This window comes from Triticum dicoccoides, chromosome 4A, assembly GCF_002162155.2.
Source record: "Triticum dicoccoides isolate Atlit2015 ecotype Zavitan chromosome 4A, WEW_v2.0, whole genome shotgun sequence".
NCBI classification, from domain to species: Eukaryota; Viridiplantae; Streptophyta; class Magnoliopsida; order Poales; family Poaceae; genus Triticum; species Triticum dicoccoides.
Window position 1 is genome coordinate 652,489,803 of NC_041386.1, and position 21,624 is coordinate 652,511,426.

Consider the following 21,624-nt stretch of genomic DNA (forward strand, 5'->3'; position numbering starts at 1 on the left):
TTATTTGGTTTGGCCAACTAGATTGGTAGTTCTTGCAATGGGAGAAGTGCTTTGGGTTCAATCTTGCGGTGTCCTTACTCAGTGACAGAAAAAGTTGCAAGGCACGTATTGTATTGTTGCCATCAAGGATAACAAGATGGGGTTTTTATCATATTGCATGAATTTATCCCTCTACATCATGTCATCTTGCTTACGACGTTACTCTGTTTTTACTTAATACTTTAGATGCATGCTGGATAGCGGTCGATGACTAGAGTAATAGTAGTAGATGCAGAATCATTTCGATCTACTTGTTTTGGACGTGATGCCTATATACATGATCATCACCTAGATATACTCATAACTATGCTCAATTCCGTCAATTGCTCAACAGTAATTTGTTCACCCACCGTAGAATACTTATGCTCTCGAGAGAAACCACTAGTGAAACCTATGGCCATTGGGTCTATTCTCATCATATCAATCTATATCACTTTATTTACTTGCTTTGTTTTTACTTTGCCTTTACTTTTTTACTTTGCAATCAAAAATACCAAAAATATTATCTCTATCAGATCTCACTCTCGTAAGTGACCGTGAAGGGATTGACAACCCCTAAGCGTTGGTTGCGAGTTGATATCGTTTTGTATAGGTACGAGGGACTTGTGCGTGGTCTCCTACTGGATTGATACCTTGGTTCTCAAAAACTGAAGGAAATACTTACGCTACTTTACTGCATCATCCTCTCCTCTTCGGGGAAATCCAACACAGTGCTCAAGAGGTAGCAGGGTCCTCTTGCCGAAGTTGATCACCAGCTACCGGCAACCTGGACTGCCTACCTCAGTATGCGTCAGGAGATCAGAGATCCACAGGTGCATCATCAACTGCAGCAAGATCTGATAGAGCACCTATGGAGGCTCAAGGGCGACAGCGGGCGCGACTTGTGATGAAATATGAGTTTTTATTTGTTGAACTATATAATTTGTATTGAACTATGTGTTGTTGTACTATTTTGTTGAAGTATTTGAAATTTATGTGATGAAATATGTGATAAAAAATATTTATGTTGATAATTGAACACCGAGCCACGGCGAATCACGCCGAATATGGGCCTTTTTCGCCAAAATAAGTGGGCCAAAATTGGCGACTGGGGCGAGCTGGGGGCGATGACTGGGCGCAAAACCGCCCCCAACGCCGAAAGAATCGCCGGCTCGCCCCAGGGGGCAATTTTTATGCGCCCTGGGGGGAGGGGGGCGAGCAGCTGGAGATGTTCTAACAGGGCAAGACGACTCACGTACGCGTCACTCGGCGAGGCTGGCGAGCTTCTTGGGCTCCATGAAGCGGGAGAGTACGGAGACGGCGATGTCGATGTGCTTCACGGCGAGGGTGCAGAGTAGTTGAGTGACTTGCCCACGTTGCCGCCATCGCCTCTGGCTGCCTGACGGGGCTTGCTGGAGCTGGGCTTGGCGGTGGCGGTGCCGTCCGAGTCGTCGGAGAGGTCGACCTTGGCGACGGCCTCGGTAGCGGCCGCCGCCCCGCCTCGCCCTACCTCGGCTCGCCGTTGCCGCCGTCCTCCGCCTTCGTCTCCACTCTGCAGTCGCCCTACATCTCCCCTCGGATCACCGAGCCTCCTCCTCCTAATACCCCGCCCCTGTCGCCGCCGCATCGAGAAGACAGGGCCTCCCGGACCCCCGCGCTGCCCTCGCCGGCGTCCCACGGCGGCGCCGGGTTCCGCTGGAGGACACGGACGCGCCGACGAGCGCCTCCCGCACACCGCCATCGGAGCACGTCTACGACTCCCAGTCCCAGGGCGCCGACCCGCGCCGGCGGTCCTCCGACGGCAGCGGGCCCGCGCCACGGGTGTCCTTTTCCTTCCCCGTGCCGCGCGTCTTGCTCACGTGGGACACCGTCGCGTCGCCCATGTCTAACGGCAAGCTCCGGAGCTGCGACGTCTACATCGGCTTCCACGGTCAGGGGGCCCCCCGCGCGAGGTTTTACAGGTGGCTCAAGGCAGAGCTCGAGCTGCAGGGGATCGCCTTGTTCACGGCCGAAGGTACTCTGGTGCGCACAGCCATGAGGTCACAGACCGCATCATATGCTCGATGGTTTTCGGCATCGTGGTGGTCACCACGTCTAGCTTCCTCAACCCGTTCGTCCTCGAGGAGATCCGGTTCTTTGCTCAAAAGAGGAACCTGGTGCCCATCTTGTTCGACACCCGGGTGCAGGACATCGCTGGGCTGTTTGATGGCAAGCCTGAAGATAAGGAGGGGATGGAAGCTTTGGACGGCCTAAGAGCAACTCCAATGGGGCGACCCATTTCGTCCGCGACCGTCCGTTTGGGTCGGCGCGGACAGAAAAGACGGCCCAACGCGCCGATCCAAACGGACGCGCGTCCGTTTTTTGTCCGCGGGCGATCCATTCCCGGCCCATTTTTGAGCCTGATTTGCGTCGGCGCGGTCACGCGGCGGACGCGCGCGCGGTCGCCTACTCCTGTCCCCGGGCCCGCTGGTATGTGGCACATTGGCCTCCCCCCGGCCAACAAGCAACCCTCGCCCCCCGCCTCCTCCGTCACCGACGCCGCCACCCATTTTTGCGGCGACTCTTCCAGCTGCCGCTGCCTCCACATCCGCCCAGCAACGCCCCCCTGTCCCCAGTCGCCCACCGCCGCCGGGGAGCGAACTAGTTCCCGTCGCTTCCCCCACCGCACAGCCGCCCGCGACCAAGAAGACGCCTCACCGCCCCCGCCACATACGACCAGCACGCTCGTCGGACGTCGTCACACTCGTCGGACGCCGGCCGGACAACTAGCTGGTCTGTGGGCGTCGCGTCTCCCCTCGCCGGCCGTCTCCTTCGACGCCTGCAAGCTGTTCGACAGTTTGCCAAGGTACGAAAATGGACTCCGCCGACGAGTTCTTTTTCCACAATTTCATTTGCGACTCCAACGATTCGTCGTCCGACGACGAGGAGGAGATATTGGCTGCCGTGTTGGTCCATCACCACCTCAACAACCAGCGGCCGTTGTTCCGTGGCTCCATTCCGGGCCACCTTCCGGCGTTGAATCGTAACCGAGAGAGCGGGCATTTCCTTCTCTGGAAGGACTACTTCGATACAAAAAACCTGTTGTTCAAACATCACAAATTCCGCCACCGGTTCCGTATGAGTAGGCATGTTTTCAACCGTATTAGAGAGGGAGTGGTCGGCTATGATGACTACTTCGAGTGCAAAGAGGATGCTGTCGGCAAGATTGGTTTCTCCTCTTATCAGAAATGCACTGCCGCCATCCGAACGCTTGCATACGGAGTGCCCGGTGATCTCATTGACGAGTACGTCCGTATGAGCGAGTCTACATGCCTAGAGTCCCTGTATAAGTTCTGCAAGGCTGTGATTACTGTGTTTGGCCCTGAGTACTTGAGAGAGCCGACAGCTGCAGATACAACCCGTTTGTTGGCGATGAATGCTAGCAGGGGCTTCCAGGGGATGCTTGGCAGCATAGACTGCATGCACTGGGAGTGGAAGAACTGCCCTTCTGCTTGGCAAGGGCAGTATAAGGGACATGTCAGGGCTTGCACTGTCATACTAGAAGCCGTGGTGTCTCAAAATCTCTAGATCTGGCACACTTTCTTTGGCATGGCTGGATCACACAATGATATCAACGTGCTTCAGCGCTTGCCGGTGTTTACTAGGCTTGCCGAAGGCAACAACCCACCGGTGAACTTTACTGTCAACGGCCACAACTACGACAAAGGGTACTATTTGGATGACGGTATCTATCCTCAGTGGACCACTATTGTAAAGACAATACCCAACCCTGTTGGAGAGAAAAGGAAAAGATTTGCCCAAGAGCAAGAGAGTGCTAGAAAGGATGTCGAGCGTGCCTTTGGTGTTTTGCAATCTCGATGGGGCATCGTTCGGTATCCTGCTAATACTTGGAGCACGCAGAAACTATGGGAGGTGATGACTGCTTATATGATCATGCACAATATGATCGTAGAAGACGAGCGCCCGGAACGTCTGTACGATCAAGGCTTTCAGTTTCAGGGTGAGAATGTTGTGCCTGAGCATGCAGTAGCAGCAATATTTGAGCAGTTCACTCAGTTTCATGAAGATATGCGTGATTGGGAAACTCACGTGGAACTGCAAAATGATTTAGTTGAGCATATGTGAACTCATGTTGGCAACCAATAGATGTATCTACTTTTATTCGTTTGTAAAACTGTGTGAACCATTTTTATTTTATTTGGCCTGTAAAAACTATACTATTTATTTGGGCGGACTATTTTGTTTGTTAAAAATTTTCATTTCACAATTGTTGAATGCAATGCAAAATTGGACGGCCAGACGGTCACGCTTGCACATATGGGTCGGCACACATTGGGCGCGCTGCCGACCCATATGAAAAACAGGGCGGACACCGGGCGGGCGGCCGACCCAAACGGACAAAAAGCGGACGAAATCGCCGTTCGTTTGGGTCGGCCCGTTGGAGTTGCTCTAATGCGGTGCCATGAGCTGAAACTCAAGACAGATGAGAGCAGCTGGAGGAGGTGTGTGTCGACGACAGTCACCGTGCTGCAGTCGAAGCTTGGCCGTGCGGTGCCATGATTGTGCTCTGCTCCGGTGACGACAACTTGTGAAGGGGGGTTGATTAGTGCTAAGCCAGGGGGTAATTGAAAAAGCGCGGCACTGACCCGCTGTGCTGACTTGGCTCCACTTGGCGTCGTCTGATTGGCTAGGACCAAATTTGCACAATGGATGCAAGTTATAGGATGCAATAGTTTACTTTTGCAAGTTTTGGACTAGATCATCACATATAGGACAAGTTCTAGGACCTGCGATGCTATTACCTCCTCTCATAAGCTTTAACGAAATGATGCCATTTATGAGTAGTTGAATCATCACTGACAAAATTAAGTAGTGTGACATAACTAATGACAGAACCGATAAAAACCCGGTTTATTTTTACACGCGGAAGCATATGCCCACGAAGCCCTTCTGAATATCCGGATAGAAAAAATAAATCAACTCTTCAATCCACACACACCACAAGCCCGTCCTCTCCCCGCACCCTTCTTTCCTCTTCCTCCTGCTGACCTCCCGACCCAAAGATCTCTTCTGATCCGCCGCAGCCTCCCCTACAGCCGCCGCCGCGCCGTGCCTTGGCGCCAGCCACCGCCGACCCTTCAGCCCGCTCCCCACCCCTGACCCCACCCCCCTCGTACTCGCGCCCATCGCCGCTCCCGCTTGCCCTCGTCGTCACATCGCGTTCCCGCCGTCTCCGCCCCTGCCGCAGTGTTTGGGTTTTGAGGTATGTGCTTGTTCTCATCCAGTGATTGGTCGATCCCCACCTGAGCCTCGCAACTTCTGGGTGCGCCGGTGCACGGCCGGCGTAGCATCCAGATCCACCCATGGTTAATTAGACGGGCCAGTTCTAATGAGATTGGTATGTCTGAATGATTCGACGCACCTGTGAGAATTGATGCATTTGGAAGTTGTGGCACTATTCTGTCGAGCATGTGTTTTTGTTAAGTTTTATCTGCATGATGATGTTGTGGTAGCAGAGTTGTAGTCAATTTAAGCGGGTGCTTGGTGCGTATGACATAACTGTTTATCCCACTGGAGTATACTCCACGGGAGGCTCAGACATAATCTTTGGGCCAAAAATGAGACACTCCCTCCGGTTTGAATTAATTGTCGCATCCTCTATACACCGGAGAGAGTAATTCTGTTTAGAGTGGTTTGGTTATCTTGTGAGTTCATTTAGCCATTCACAACATGTCTAGGTGTTTTAAGAGGCAATGTGTGCTTTTCCTATGCTAAAACTACATAAATGCTAGACTATACGATCATTTTTGCTTCTCCTTTTACCCGTGTAAAAGATTGAAAAATACAGTCACATCTAACTTCCTCGAAATGTATTTTACAAGTGTTCAACTGTGCTGAAATTGCTCATTTATGCATCAACTGCTCCAGGAACACACCATGGAGATCAGGCCAATGGTAGCCCTGCGTGCTGCCCTAGTAGGCGGGGTAGCTGCATTCGCAAAGATCGCCGGGGCGATGAAAGCTGCAGGCGGCGTGAAGGTCGGCGCGGCGGCTGCAGCCATGACAGCCGCAGCGACGGCTGCTGTGTCCGGAAAAGACGCGGGTAATGATAGCCAAAAGCCGGGGGCAACAAAATGATACATGCCACGGATTTGCTGGAGAAGCAGGAGTTCTAAAATGCTTCTCCGTAGCGTGTAGACCAGCATTTCAGCAGTTTATCAGTGCTGAAGAGCTGCGGAAGCTAATCGTGGCCTTCGGGAGGAGGCCGCATTCACAATAAATAAGTTTTGCCAGAGCAATTCCCATGATAATACATGTGTTTTTGTAACTCGGGGTATAAGAATTATGATGTCCCGATTTTTTCTTCCTGTCGATTGTTTTGCTCCCATGATACATTATCAGTGCTCAAGTGCCCTGAAACTGTAGTGTCAGGCACCAAATTCCAGGACCGTGCCGGTGCTAATTCCTCAGTAAACGGTTCTCGTAAGAGCATGCATCTTTCAGCATTTGCCCGCGGCCTATGTTTGTATCTGTTTGGCCATGCTGCTGTGTCTAAACACTTGCAGTGATAATTTCCTGAGCAGCTGGTTCTAAGCAAGCATCGCTTGCGAGCTGTATGTGCCATCTGTTTTGCTATTTGGTGTTGGTGGTGCCTATCCAGGGCTTGCACAATGGTGTGAGCGTCGTGCTCCGCTCCTGTCATGCAATGATTTTTCCTTTTTCATCCTGAAGGGAAGGCTGAGACAATGCCAGTGATTTCTTCTGGGCACCAAATGCTACAATATCATTGTTTTTTTGTTGTTGTTGAGGAAAAACAGCAGCAACAAGTAGTGATTTCTTCTGGGCATAACAGCAAGTTGGTAATCACTTGAAACACAGGGGAGGATGCTGTTTGGAGCTAGATTGGAACTGAAGCCCATTTCCAGCTGAAAAAAAGAAGCTGAGCTAGAACTGGAATAACAGCTAAACTGAAGCACTCTTTTTTTTTAAGATCAAACTGAAGCACTCAAGGAGGCTTTAATTGAAGCACACAAAGCCCATTTCCAGCTGGGCTAGAATTGGAATTGAAGCCCATAACCGTCTCCCCTCGCAACGCAAGGAGGTCGCGGCGACTCCCGCCGTTGTACCGCTCCCCAAAATGGCGCCTCCTCCCCTCACCCACCTACCCGCCGAGGTAGCTCCGGCGGTGGCCTCTTCTCCCCCCGCCGGCGAACCCATAGAAACCTCGGGCTCCCGGGAAGCCGCAATGCGCCATCACGCTCCGCCCGCGCGGCCACCTCTGCCTTCCCCGGGCCCAGGGGCGCCACCGCCGCCGCCCCGGCCGGCGTGGAACACCAACCGCAACCTGGTGGTGACCCACCCGCTGCTCGCCCTCCTCGAGTCCTGCGCCTCCTTCCCGCGCTTCCTCCAGCTGCACGCGCTGCTCACCGTCTCCGGCCTCGCCGCGGGCCGCTTCCCGGCGTCCCGCCTCCTCGCCTTCTGCGCCCTCTCCACGCCGCCCCGCGTCGGCCACGCCGCCGCCATCCTCGCCCGCGCCCCCGCCCCCGGCCCCAACGCCTACATGCTCGCCACCATGATGCGCGCCTTCCTCCGCGCCCGCCTCCCGCGCCGCGCCCTCGCGCTCTTCCGCCGGGTCGTCCGCGACGCCCTCCCCGCCGACGCGCGCACGCTCGTCTTCGCGCTCAAGGCCGCGTCCGCAGAGCACGGGACCTCGTCCGCGGGCGGGGAGGGCGTCCACTGCGTCGCCCTCAAGTGGGGGTTCGTTGGCCGGAGCGCGCTCGTCGGGAACGCGCTGGTGCACTTCTACGCGGACCACGGGTCGTTGGCGCGTGCGCGGAGGGTGTTCGACGAAATGTCCGAGAGGGACGTCGTTTCCTGGACGACCATGGTGGACGGGTACGCGCAGAGAGGGATGGCTGATGACGCCTGGCGCGTGTTTTGCAGGATGGTGGTGGCGGGGGGCCAGCAGCTGAATGAGGTGACGCTGGTTGCGGCGCTGTCGGCGATCGGTCAAATGGGACTGCTAGCGCTGGGGAGGAGGGTGCATCGGTATGTTGCAGAGGGTGGTGTGGGTGGAAGTGTCAGCTTGGCGAATGCGCTGATCGACATGTTTGGGAAATTCGGGTGCGTGCCCTCTGCCAGGGAGGTTTTCGACGGCATGGCTGTCAAGGATGTGTACTCCTGGACGACCATGGTTAACGTTTATGCAAAGTGCGGCCATTTGGAGAGTGCAGCCCAAATGTTTGAGGATATGCCTAGGAGGAACGCAGTTTCTTGGAGTTGCATGATCGCTGCTTACTCACAGGCAAATCAGCCTGAGGAAGCAGTGAGGTTGTTTAAAAAGATGATTGAAGAAAGTGTTGAGCCGATAAATGCTACCCTTGTGAGTGTGCTTCCGGCGTGTGCTCAGTTGGGTTGCCTGGATCTTGGTAGGTGGATATATGATAACTACATTGTCAGTGGCAAGGCTGTACTCACCGTGAATTTAGGTAATGCATTCATTGATATGTATGCAAAATGTGGAGATTTGGATGCAGCATCAAGATTATTTGCTGAGATGGGAGAGAGAAATGTAGTGAGTTGGAATTCGATGGTCATGGCCCATGCTGTGCACGGTCAATCTGAACAAGTCCTTCATCTCTTTGAGCAGTTGAAAGGAACAGGTATTGTGCCTGATGAGATCACATTCCTTGGGTTACTTTCTGCATGCAGTCATAGTGGGTTAGTTTCAGAAGGGCGGCAGTATTTTAAAGAAATGAAAGTGGGATATCAGATTGAACCTAAAGCAGAACACTATGCATGCATGATTGATCTTTTGGGGAAAAGTGGACTTCTTGAAGAGGCACTCGAAGTTGCAAAGGGTATGCCAATGGAAGCTGGTGAGGCCGGTTGGGGTGCTCTTTTGAATGCATGCAGAGTGCATGGCAATGTAGAGATTGGTGAATGTGCTGCAGATAAGCTAGTAAAACTCGATCCATCGGACAGTGGAATATATGTACTTATGTGCCAAATATATGCAAGTAAAAGTAAATGGGATCAGGTGAAGACACTGAGGATGTTGATGAGAGATAGAGGGGTAAAGAAGAACCCTGGATGTAGTTCTATTGAGGTGGATGGAAAATTTCATGAGTTTTTGGTGGCAGATGTTTCACATGTTCAGTCAGAAGATATTTATGCAGCATTGAATAACATTTATTTCCATTTAAAATTGGAAGGTTATGTTCCTCTGACTTGACATGAGTGTGACAATGCTTTCTTCCTTGTTCATGCACCTCATAATAGCCATGGCTGTAGATAGACAACAAAAACTGAGCAGCAGACAGCATTTCCTATATTTAAAGCACAGCTTCGTGCAATCGTGCTGTACATAGTTTCTTCAACGACCTGCTGTGATACATTCAGTTCATTCGACGGCCCAAGAACGAGATGAATTCCTGCTGCCTTAAGAAAGAAATTCATGGACAGAAAAATAAGGGCCATTCTGATTTGTTATGCAGTATATAGGTTTGGTCAGATTTTGTCATGTGGAGAAACTGTTATACTGTTGAGTAACTCGATTGACCCCTGACTATTTCTAACTACCAAACTGTAAGTTCTTACGGCCACTTCTTAGCTCTGTCTTTATCATGTGCTCCCTCCGTTCCATAATTCTTGTCGTGGTTTTGAACTAAAACCATGACAAGAATTATGGAATAGAGGGAGTAGATTCTATAATAAAGCAATTATTATAATTGTTATGCAAAAATGTGCAGATAGCCAGCTGTAAAGGTTTTCCATGGTGAAACATATCCCTTCCATTCTAGCACAACTGCATTTGAGTAGCCAAAATGCGCTTTGGAAAGGCTTTCTCAACATTATTAAGGTAAAAAGTTTCATTGACATTCTGTTACTATATCGATTATCAAGGATCGAAATCATGAATGTAGTGAAATTTAACCACTGAGCATGCTCCAGGAATGGGTGGGGTATAAAGCTATGCTAGTATTGTGGAAGTGGAAGCATGCATGCAAGAACTAGGGGAACCATTCAGTTTCTTATATATTACTCTGGGACATGGGAGTAAATTACAAAACTCTTACTCTGTATAGCCTAAGAGGCTAAGATATGTTAATATGAGTAATTTCCTCGTACTAGTCTCTCATCTAGTGCACTCCTACCCACCAGTGGGACTAGAAACATTCTAAGAGACATAGATAAACAAATATACTTTTACTCACATGTGGGACCTAACACAAGTAAACAAATACACTATGTCTTTCATATGAGACCCAATGGAGTAGACATTTTCGTCGCAGTCCTGCGGAGGAGTAAATCTAGACATTTTCGTCGCAGTCCTGCGGAGGAGTAAACTAGACATTTTCTGTAGTAAGCAAATTAAAAAAAGTCAAATTAAGCAACCCAGTGGCAGCGGCCAAAATGACCTTAACTAATGGTGATCAAAACAGGTGAGCAGAATCAGAGTTTCCAGAGTTTAGCTCAGTCCATCTTGAGAACAGGCCCATTCTGATTCAACTCAAGCTGGGACCGCAAGTTCCGCACAAAGTAGCGCTCATAGTTGCCACCCTCTAGCAGAACTTTCTTGAGACTCCCCAGAGATGCTAGCCCAGAAAACAGCCAAACAGTGGAAGCTTCTTCAAACTGATCATCATTTTCTTTTGAAATAACATCATTCTGATCATGGTCAGGCTGATTGTAGTACTGCAGCAGCTCAAGCTTAGGGGTTGCTCCCGTTTCAAACTCTACAGATTTGAGCTTACCTGGAGAACTCAGCTCCAGCACCATTAGGCTTGGGAACGATGCACCCAGACAGAAACGGAGACGGACCTCTTCGCCCTCGAGTGACTCCTTCCGCAGACGCAGGATGGCTAGGTTCGGCAGGCTCCCAAGGACTTGTATGGCCGCATCATGGTCTGTTATCCTGGAGCTCCGCAGCTTGAGCTTCGCCAGATTTTGTAGCAGCCCTCCATTTATCCATGTCGGCAGTCTGACCAGGTTGCCATACAGCTTGAGGCTCTCAAGGTTTTTTGGAGGCATAGAGAGGTCATCCAAGCAGCCAAATAAACCGGGCTTCCCCTCAGATTGCACGAGCAATGTTTCCAGGGAGGTGAGACTAGAAATGGCTGAACATAGTTCTCCACCGTTGGTCGCATTGACTCCGGTCACTCCCAGCTTGCGCAGCCCTCTGAGCCTCGCTACCTCTCGCACAGCAGCCTTCCTCCTCGAGATGTTGACGACACCCAGCTTGTGCAGGGCTTTGAGCCTGTGGATCCCTCTGGGCACTGCGACACCGCGTGGGCTACGGCGTGTCACCAGCATCGGCAGATAGGCGCAGCAGCATGCAGTGCAGACATCACGTCTGTTGGTGTCCCCGTCGATGCCCATGGGCTCCTTCAGAAGCTGTGGCGCGCAGCATGCCACGCAGAACCCCACCGTGGAGGATGTCAGGATGCATAGCTTATTCCTCATCAGCTTCGGCAACCCATCTGGATATTCTTCATAGACACATTCATCGTTGCTCCCGACACCCCTGGCACGAACGTGTTGTAGCTTTCTGAGCTTGATGATGGTCTTTGGCAGCTTGATTATGTTTGTACCCATGACATCTAGTGTTTGGAGCTGCCTCAGGTTACCCAAAGAACCTGGCAGGTGATAAATTCCATGACAACCTCTAAGGGAAAGGTATCTCAAGTGGAAAAGCTTCCCAATGTGCTTGAGATGATGATCAACCAGACCTGAAGTGCTTTCCAAGTCCAGCACCCGCAGCAACCTCATCTTGTCAGAAATGAAGAATGGCTTCCACTTCCCAAAAATTGTTATTGATCGGACACGAGACAGGTCCACTGTGCCCTCGAATTCACTTTGGGTTCCCTTCCAATTGCTGCTGACAGAGAGGTGACGTGTCGTGCCTTGGTTGTTTAAGCTGCAACCTTCCTCCAATCTGAAAACAAGATTTTCCTCCGCTGACTTTGAGATGCTGATGTCACGAATAATATCATGGAGTTGGCAAGAGTCAATCTCTTTTCTGCTGTGACTTGATCGTTGGGATGGGAGGATCATGCTCCTGCTTATAAGGTCCATGAAGTAGCTCTCCGCTACTTCATGCGCAGACTTGCCGCGTACCTCTTTTGAGTAACCCTCTGCTATCCACCGCTGGACCAAACGTGTTAGACTAATCTTGTAGTCTTCAGGAAAGATTGCCAGATACAAGAAACAAGCCTTGAGATGATAGGGTAAACCATTGTAGCTTTTGAGGAGGACTGTTCTTATGGTGTCAAGCTCTGGAATCATCTCCAACTCAGAACTAAGATTCTCATTCAATTTTCTCCACTCCATGGTAGTCTTTGGTTGATTTGCCAAGAAGCCACCAATGGCAACTATTGCAAGAGGAAGTCCATTGCACTTCTTCAGGATTTGTTCCGCTTGCTCAACCAGCTCAGGATAGTGCCGATGCAGATCTTCATTCTCCTTAAATACCTGAATTTTAACAACCAAGTATTTAGCATTCTGCAAAATAGATTATATATGAAATAACCATCCTAGCTAGCTTTTCTTTGGTAGTAATTATATGTGGTCAATAGTTTATCTTATACAGCCTACAATCATAATTTCTATATTTCAGAGTTAGAAGTAGTGAAGATGGTCATGTGTTCTGGTAAGTATATTCGAGCCGTATCAATCATTCTCATTTGTTCTTTATATTGTCCTACTTCCAGCCCTATATTGATTTACATAGGGCATAATTTGATCACGATGAGCTAAAATTTTACTGTATATTCTCTTATATGCATAATACACTTTCATAGTTAGAAAATCACAATCGTTAGAAAATTATTTTGAATATGGATACAATGTATTGGCTATGTGTGTTGTTGTTGCATAATCCACATGTTGTACTAATTGTTGGTCAATGATCAACCTAGCTAGGACGGCCAAACTGTTCCGCTACTATGTAAATAAACATGCAGAGCATTACTATAAACTGACACGTAATTTACTCTAAAGTTTTGGAATGTGAATGTGGGCATATTTGTAAGTAAGGATAATTAGTACCGTGCAAAATGGAGCACCATGATCATTCTTTAAGTACCTTTTTTGTGAAGAGGTCAAGCGCATGCTTCTCGTTCAGATTTTCGAGCCTGCATACATTTTCTTGTTTCTTTTTTGAACAATAATTGGCAATACTCACTTCCCGTGTGGTGACTATGATCCGGCTTGCATTTCTGGTCTGAGGTAAGTCTCCACTTATCAAGTCCCATTCGGTGGTAGATGACAAGTCATCAAAGACAATCAAGCACCTCTTTTCTTTCAGAAGCCTTTCCAGCTCATCCTTCAGCTCCTCAACCGGCCGTGACAATTTGTTTTGTGCACTACCCAGTGAATGCATTGTGTCATACTCTTCAGATGCTTCTACATCTAGTTGCATAACTAATCTCCTAAGGTGTTCCTCGCGATTGAAAGGTTTCATGACCGTGACACAAGCACGCTTTTTAAATGCACCACCGAGTTCTTGGCTCTGGTAGATATCTGTGACTAGGGCAGTTTTCCCAAGACCACCCATTCCCCACACTGAGATCACCTGAAATTCTTTGCTTGATGCATCTGAAATTAGTCGGATGATGTGAGATTTTTCTTCCTTCCTCCCAACAACCTGAGATTCCTCCAAAGCAGCCGTCATCGACATGATGCGAGTGAGGCTCCTTCTTGGCATAGCATTCTTTCCACCAGCTGCATCTGTAGCCTGATCACCAGCTGGTATCTCACTGCTGGGCACTATAGAGCTATTACAAGTGGAGTATGTGCTTGCGCTCGACTCTGGTTTCATTGAATATGTTCCACCTTGAGGGCCCTAAACACAAGCAAAAAACAATTTTATAAGATAATAAGCACACTCATTTGGTAGTATATGTGTCGGAGCGCTATTTGATTAACTATACTGTTTTCGGCCTCGAAGTCCTCAATGATATACTCCCTCTGTCCCATAATATAAGAACGTTTTTCAAACTAGCATAACATGAAAAACGTTCTTATATTATGGGACGGAGGGAGTATTTGGGAGTCTCGGACCAGCCATGTAGTTAATCTATCCAGAGCTTGGGAGAATAACTGCTCGGTCAATCAATTAAACTAATACTTTTGCTTTGCAGTTACTTAAAATTTCAGAAATCTCAATCATCTAAAATTGCAGTCTTCAAAATATAGAATTTTAGCAAGATGTTTATATATTTTTTCGTTTTTGTAAGTTATACGTGGAATGAGGTTGGGATGATGATGTTTGAACGTTGATCCAAAAGTTTATGAAAATGACCGAGATTTCAGACAACTTAGAAATAAAAATGATACTACTATAACATGGAAGACAGTATGTGGCTGTTAGATCAAAATATTAAGGATGTAAAACATGAATTTTCCTCTAAACATTCTGTTTTACCTTGTCGTAGAAAACATAGAGAGTCTGCTCAGCGGATAATTGCTTCAGCTCCGAGACTTGGCACTTTTTACCTACGCACAAGCTTGCAACTTCAACTTGCTGTGTGGCCACAATGATCCGGTTTCCGTTGTCATTGACGGGAAAGTAAGTTTTGATCCAGTCCCAATCTTCTATGGTACACAGGTCGTTAAGAACAATCAGGTAACTCTTGTTATTCACATGCTCATTGAACTCGTCAACCAAATCTTCTTGCTTTATTGTCAGCATCTTTTTGAGAACATGAGCGCCTACAGTGGTTGCTCTTTCTTGACAGCTTTGACCCTCAGTTGCCAGTGCTGGAAAAGAACATCCATAGAACTGCCTCATGATGTTCCGCATGAACATGATCGGGTCGAAAGGATGTGTAAGCTTGATCCAGGCACGGCATTCAAACTTGTCTGCATCATCATACACCTTTCGTATCACGGACGCCTGCCCAAGAACACCACATGTTCCCCACACAGCAATGACTCTAAGGTCCTTGCCCTCCCCGCCGTTGATAAGCTGGGCAAGGTCCACTCTCGGCCTGTCCCGCTTCATGGCACGCCTCGCCTCATTGATGCCGAACATCGTCGCGCTGCCTGCGAAGTTTTGGTTGACGGCGGTGGCGACATGCTTGGAGTCAGCAGCAGCGGCAGGGCTCCTGATGAGGCGGTACCTCAAGTTCCTCTGGCTGACATCCTCGACCTTCTCCCGTAGGTCCTTCATCTGCTTAGCCACATGGCGCCGGTCAAGCAGTGTCCTGAGGAAGCGCCACCAGGACGGCTTCTCGAGGCGGACGGCCAGGTCCTGGAGGCAGTCCTCGACGTCGTAGCCCAGGTCGCGGACCTGCTTCACCCAGGTCCCGACCACCTTGCCGTCGTCCTGCTCGCCGTGCGCGGCCATCAGGAAGGACTGCATCATGTCGAGCTCGTCCCTGATGAAGGCCTGGTCGCGCTGTACCCCCAGCTGCAGCGCCACCTCCGCCGCGATGGCGGACTGGGCGTAGCCGAGCGCCCCCTTCACCGCGGACTTGCCCACGCTCAGCACTGTCGCCTCCATTGATCCCAACTGTTTCTGTGTGGATCTGTGACTATAGTGGTCAGTGTAAAATCGACCAAGCAGCTGCTGCTGATGTGTGTAGCCAAAGGAAGGATCAACAGTGAAGGGTTGGTGGGTTTAATCAACGCCTCATCAAGCCCATGCTGGCTTCAAGATAACAAGAAGAACAACGGTGCATGAATTGAGGGGGTTGTTGGTACCGGGGCTAAGCATGCCAGCTCATTTGCCCAACGACCGCGCTAAATGTTCCAAATGATTAAGGGTTTTAAGCCTGGTCCTGAACTGCTACGTCCTGCATGTGTAGATAAAAATAGGTGACAGCTGAACTGCTAAAGCTTTTGGTCTTCTGCACGGGCTTCGGTTGGCACATCAATTTGGATGCAACCGACTCGGACTGTGTCTATGTGAATGAAGTGATGCTGACCAGCGAACGGTCTTTCAGTTCAGCAGCAACAATCTTTGATGAATGCACCTTGATGGAAAGCAAGCTTCGTGCATTTCCCAATAGGAGGTTTATTTTGTAGCTGACGAGAGCTCGAGTTGATGTGAACGTTTGGTCTGATCCCTCTCTTGGTTAATGATCCAACAATTTTTTAATGGTGAATAAAGGATTGTTTAGCTAGAATATGCCGGGGCGGGGCAATAAGTTAGTAACAATAAATTAATCTGAATGACTAGCTAGTGTAGGAAGATGCCTGGGTAGGGCAGGCAAAGACAGATGCATGGATTTTATATTAGAAGCGGGGATAAGCACAATGACTTCTCACCAAGAGGAGAGACAAGGAGGATATTCAATATACTAGTATATATGTTTGTACAGCTTGTTTTTAAAATTGCTGATGGTTGCATGTGTGCCTGATCATCTTCACCCATCAGGAGTTCAAAAATTTAGTGCTCACTTTGTGTCTCAACACAACATTTATAGCCATGCTTCATAGTTTTATCGAGAATGGTTTTTTCGCAGATGCATGTGGCCGGAGCAGTTCTGCGATGGAGCTCGTTGATTGGGGGCGCATGCTTTCTCCATGGAACATGGCCCGCCCTTCCCCGCATGAATGACGAGAGGAGCAGGTGGGAGAATGAATAGAGGGAGGTGCATGTATCTGCGGTCCGTTTGAGCGTGAAGAATCCAAAGGGATCGTTCGTTCAACAGCTTCTCCCAAGCTCGGCCCCCACCCACCCCAAGAGAAGAAAAGAAAAAGACTTGAGAAGCCCCCCAGTGACTAGCTCATACTCTCACCGGCCCTCACCGTGTTGGCCCAAAACATTCCTCCCCATCTTCCTTGCGAGGTCCAAGGCGGAGGCGTCCTGGGGAGCTGACCGCGCTCTCCCTCGAGCCAGCCGGCAGCTCCGTGGCTGATTTTCTTCCTGATTTCCTGGTCAAGGTATGGATCGTACCTAAGAATCTCCCCCTCTAGCAGCCAGCAGCTAGCTAGATAGTATTTGGTTGTTTTGTTGGATCTGCTCTAGCACTTGAAAGAGGTTCATCCTGCGAGCTCGTCCATAGCAGAGTTCGTGGTCAGGAATTTTGTTTCCTGTGTACCCAAGTCTTAAGATATTTGGTTGTGTTGTTGGATCTAGTCTAGCACTTGAAAGATAGGTTCATCCTGCGAGCTCGTCCGTAGCAGAGTTCGTAGTCAGGAATTTTGTTTCCTGTGCACAAGTCTTAGGCTGGTGAAGAGGGGTGATATATACAGTATATTCGAAGTTCCGAACACTACAACTCTATAAGTGCCTGAAACAAAACTTTTCTAGTCTAGAAATGATTTCAGTCTGCCGTTCCTTGGTCAGTTGTCTATATCTTCAGCTATCTTGTGAGTACAAATGGCCACTGCACACGATAAACATCTTAAGCCTCTTCTCTGCTAACTCTACATCGATGCTCTAAACAGGCACTCGAAGAAATAACATGCATAACAACAGGAGATCGCTGCTGAATTAGCTCATTTTCTGAAACAACTGCCCCAGGAACGCACCATGGCTTTCAGGACGAAGATGGTGGGGGCGGCCGCATTCGCAAAGATGGCCGGGGCTATGAAGCTCACGGGAGGCCTGAAGGTCGGCGCAGTTGCTGCAGCCGTAGTAGCTGCAACCACGGCTGCTATCTCCGGGAAAGACACGAACAAATGCAATCGCAGGCCGAGAACAGATGATGATATGTAGATATCCCAACGAATTGTTGGAAGTGGAGTAGTACTGCTTGGAGATGTCCAATGGACCAACATAGTAGCTCTTGGCGATCGCCATCATTTTGCTTGCACTTTGTCCGCAGCTGCAGATTCAGCTACCTTGTTTGCTTCTTTTTCTTTCTTCTTTCGTTAATGTTTATATATGTTGGAACTTGGAACCTGTAACAATCAGAAATGCCACGCCCAGAACTCCTGTTGACAACGTGAGCTTGATCAAGGAGGTCAGACACAAGCATGGGTGTGAAAGGCCGCACCTAATCCCCCGGCATCGGAGGAGCAAAAGAAAATCGCAACGCACACGGTACCCCCTTTGGCCCCCGCGTCGCTCCGCTAGGGGCGACTCGGGTGGCGACGAAAACCCTAGCCGCCAGCCCCTGTTCCCCTCCTCCTGCCCCCTCGCCGCCGCCCGAGGAGGCCTCCGGTGAAGCCCGCGTGGTCGCCCAGGACGGCGGCGGCGAGGATCTGGCTGCTTCGCTCCTCGCGGAGGGCTTAGGGCGCCGAGGCAGCGGCCTCGGGTGGTGCGGCGGCGCCGTTTCTGCGGCGAGCGGCGTCGCGGGTGTTGCCCCCCGTCTTCTTGGTCGCGAGGGCGGCGAGTGACGGCGGGCGCTGGCGCCAGTCGCAGCGGGGGCGCGGCCCCCTGTTCGCGCCTGGATCTGAAGGCAGCTTCCACTCCCCCCCAGCGCGCTCCTCCTCGCCGGATCTGGTCGCCGCCGGCCTCTGGACGCCGGATCCGTGGCTGGTGGGGTTGCTTGGAGCTGCGGAACTGGACCGGGAGAAATCCTTGGCTGGTTCTCCGGCCACGGCATCGGCGACACAGGAAGGTGCCGTTTTCCTCCTCGGAGGCTTTGTCGAGGTTCGTTTCCTCTCCCTCCTGCTCCATGACCCGGGTGAAAACCCTTGTCTTTTCAAGACTGGACGACAACGGCGCAACATGCGTCGCCACCTTCTTGAAGGTGTCGTCTTGGGCATGGTAGGAGTGTGCAGAGTGCTGTGAGGTGGGTGTCGGGTTGGCTGCGTCAGCAGCGAGGGAGATGAAGCTTGGTGCTCTGTTTATGTAGCAGTGATGCTCTGCTTTGGCTTGCTCGCCGGATCCTTACCTGCTTGCTCGCCGGTTGGCGCCATTCTTGGGCAGGGAGGGGATAGGGCTCCTCTCTTCTGCTAGCAGCAACTTGATGCGGTGGCTTGGGCATGGAGCCTATCCATTCGGGCTTGATCTGCTTCCTGTAAGGTTGCTTCATCTTACTCGCTGTTCGTTTGTTCAGTGTCAGTGCCTTTGTGCAGTTTTTCCCCTTGGTGGTTGTAGCGATGACCTGCGGTGTGGCAATTCGTCTGGTTCCTCGTGCAGCGCTGTGTCGGGTTGAGAATCTCCCATGGTGCCTGGCATCGTGTCCTATCCTGGCTCTAGGGTGAGCTTCTCCATATTCCAGCGGTCCGGCGCCTTTCGAGCCAAGGCGAGGGGCAGGGGTCCCCTCTGGATTTGGAGAGGAGTGGATCGAACAAGGTGTCACCTCTTGGTGTAGATGAGGACGTGACCATCGCTGGACTTTGTCTCAGTATGAAGAACCCCTCCGGTTTGCTCAGCTTGATCTACTTCACTTGGTGGACGCCATCGACTTCTAGCTAGTGCTTAATTTGCTTATCCCTATAGGGCTTAGTCTTTGGTGCTTGTAAGCTGCTTCGGCAACACTATGTATCTGCTACTTTTTTCTGTTCTTGTTAGCGGCTTTTCGCAGTTGTTTAGTGGTTGTTACGATGGCCTTGTGTAATCCCTGGCCGGTTGATGGCTTTGTTAATTTAAAGTCGGGCTCCCCCTTGAGCCTTCGTTCTAAAAAAAAATCCCCCGGCATCTAGTTTTTTTTTTTTTGCTGCCTTGGTATCATTTTTATGGCAACGTTAAAATTCTGATGTTTAAACATGGCGAATCAAACGTTTTTTTATGTCAAATTTAGTTCCGGCAAGGATGTTAGTTTCTTTTAATCAGCATGGCAAATCCTGGCAAAATATTGCTAAAAGAAATTGTCATTTTCCCGACTACTAAATTCGTCATAAAAAAGTTGGATTTCCCATGTTTAAGAATCTGATGTTTGATTTGTATCAAAATCCTTCTTTACAACTTCTCTGAGCAGCATATCAATTCGTCCTGCTGTGCTCCTTCCTGCTTATCGGCTTGCGATTGCATTTGTTCGTGTGATCGTGTCTATCTTTCCCAGATATGTCAGCCGTGGTTGCAGCTCCTCCGACCTTCAGGCCTTCCCGTGAGTTTCATAGCCCCCTGCCATCTTTGCAAATGCCGCCGCCCCGCCCGTCAGGGGCCGTGATAGTTTGATCATTCGTTGACTGTAGCTAGATGAACACTACTTGGCACTGTTTAACACTGTAGCTAAGCCGTTGGCCCGGGGCGTGTTCGCAACCTGGCTATGCCACTGCCGCCCATGCATCTTCGACCTGAAATCCATGGTGCGCTCCTTGAGCCTTTGATACAAAAAAGAAAGAAAATAAGCACAGCTCAAAAAAAGAAGAAGCAAATTCTGCGTATATTTCTAGAGGATATGCTATCACACATGACAACCCAGCTTTTTATTGAAGCAGCATAATCACTCGGAACACCAGCTTCTCACAGTGCAGTTCGACAACAACAGTAACAAAAAACCACCACACTCTTCAACAACAACAACAACAACAACACAGAAAACCTACAGCACAACGAATAACAAAGATCATAGAAATACGAGAGTCTTGCGCAACACTCTTTAGAAAAAACAGGACCAACTCCCTTTATTAGCCGCTGGTTGGCTGGCTCGTTCCATGACACTCGTCGGTCAGGTAGCGAGTGTGGTGGGAAAGCAACTGTCGTGCACGCAGCCGAGCACGTCGCGGTAGTCCCTGTGGATCGTGAAGTTGTCGTAGACTTTGCCGTCACTGCTCCTCTTGTACTCGAAGAGAAGCGAGGAGTGGTTGAAGGCCGTGAGCTTGGTGAAGCCGTACTCCCGGTCCCTGAACACGCTCCACTTGGGGATGGCGGTGGTGTAGCTCGAGAGGTGGCTACCGCCGCCTCCCGCCACGACGAAGATGTTCCTATTCATGGTGCCCGAGTAGTGGCTCTGCTCGCTGGTCGTGCACTGGTTCTGGTAGAGGGGGCATGTGCGCTCGTAGTTGTGGACGTGACCGAAGATGGCCAGGTCGACGCGGTACCGCTGCCACAGCTTCTGCAGACTCTCCCGACCCTCAGGCTCATCGAAGGAGCCCTGGGCGGCATACTTCGTGTCGGAGGAGTATCCCAGCACCCGGTGCGCTGTGAAGATGAGCCACGGCTGGTGCTTTCGGTCCACGGTGGAGAGGCACTCCTCGATGAACTTGTATTGTGGCGTCCCCTCCCTCCAGTCGTGCTCCGAGTCCGCCACGCAGAACCGGAACATGCCGTAGTCTACCTTGTACCTTGAGATTATACATGATTAGCCATTTCATCATTCCTAGTATGAACTTTGCATGAGATCGACTTTCGTAGGGCTTGTAAAATGTGCGTACCAGAAGTTTGCTCTGTTTTCTGCTGGGTAGTAGTACATGGTCTCGGCCAGCACACCGCACTCGCCACCAGAGGACTTGACGTCGAAGAATCCATCGGTGTTGGGCCAGTCCCTCTCGTGGTTGCCGCTTGCAATCATGTAGGGCTTCTTGGCACTGATGGGGGCGACCTGCGCGGTGAACTGGTCCCACTGCGAGATGTACCCGTTAGCGTAGGGCAAGTCGCCGATGTGGAAGACCATGTCATAGTTGTCCAGATCTTCAATCAGCGTGTCCGTCGTGTTGAGTGACCCTGGCTGGTAGTTGGCGTACTCATTTGATCCGTCCCTCTCCGCCTGAAAATGAAAGCAGCAAACCATGTAGCACACTTGTTCTCATTTACACACA

General features: G+C 50.3%; 2 protein-coding genes, 1 long non-coding RNA gene and 1 pseudogene across 3 annotated transcripts; 2 read left to right on the forward strand and 2 right to left on the reverse strand.

The window, feature by feature from the left end:
* The first annotated feature begins 5,005 nt into the window (after positions 1-5,005).
* On the forward strand, positions 5,006-6,524 carry LOC119287724. Its single transcript, XR_005140902.1, has 2 exons — positions 5,006-5,281; positions 5,947-6,524. It is a non-coding gene; the product is annotated as an uncharacterized LOC119287724 (long non-coding RNA).
* A 740-nt stretch (positions 6,525-7,264) lies between these two features.
* On the forward strand, positions 7,265-17,922 carry LOC119283970 (pentatricopeptide repeat-containing protein At2g22410, mitochondrial-like). The gene is made up of 4 exons (XM_037563302.1): positions 7,265-9,606; positions 9,771-9,880; positions 16,491-16,911; positions 17,419-17,922. Exon 1 carries the CDS (start codon positions 7,265-7,267, stop codon positions 9,251-9,253), a length of 1,989 nt encoding a protein of 662 aa, XP_037419199.1. The 3' UTR covers positions 9,254-9,606; positions 9,771-9,880; positions 16,491-16,911; positions 17,419-17,922.
* LOC119287723 (disease resistance protein Pik-2-like) lies at positions 10,213-16,484 on the reverse strand. The gene is made up of 3 exons (XM_037567321.1): positions 14,447-16,484; positions 13,106-13,864; positions 10,213-12,492 (listed from the first exon to the last, which is right to left on the reverse strand). The coding sequence occupies exons 1-3, from the start codon at positions 15,524-15,526 to the stop codon at positions 10,495-10,497; spliced, it is 3,837 nt and encodes a 1,278-aa protein (XP_037423218.1). The 5' UTR covers positions 15,527-16,484; the 3' UTR covers positions 10,213-10,494.
* A 2,368-nt stretch (positions 17,923-20,290) lies between the features above and the next one.
* Positions 20,291-21,624, reverse strand: part of LOC119287725 — a 4,599-nt pseudogene continuing 3,265 nt past the window's right edge.

Excerpts from the sequence above, each read along its gene's own strand:
- LOC119287723 (XM_037567321.1), bottom strand. The coding sequence starts at position 15,526 with ATGGAGGCGACAGTGCTGAGCGTGGGCAAGTCCGCGGTGAAGGGGGCG. Across the intron at positions 13,865-14,446 it reads TCTATGTTTTCTACGACAAG|GGCCCTCAAGGTGGAACATA; the intron begins GTAAAACAGAAT and ends GCTTGTGTTTAG. Across the intron at positions 12,493-13,105 it reads TTGACCTCTTCACAAAAAAG|GTATTTAAGGAGAATGAAGA; the intron begins GTACTTAAAGAA and ends GTTAAAATTCAG.
- LOC119283970 (XM_037563302.1), top strand. The coding sequence starts at position 7,265 with ATGCGCCATCACGCTCCGCCCGCGCGGCCACCTCTGCCTTCCCCGGGC.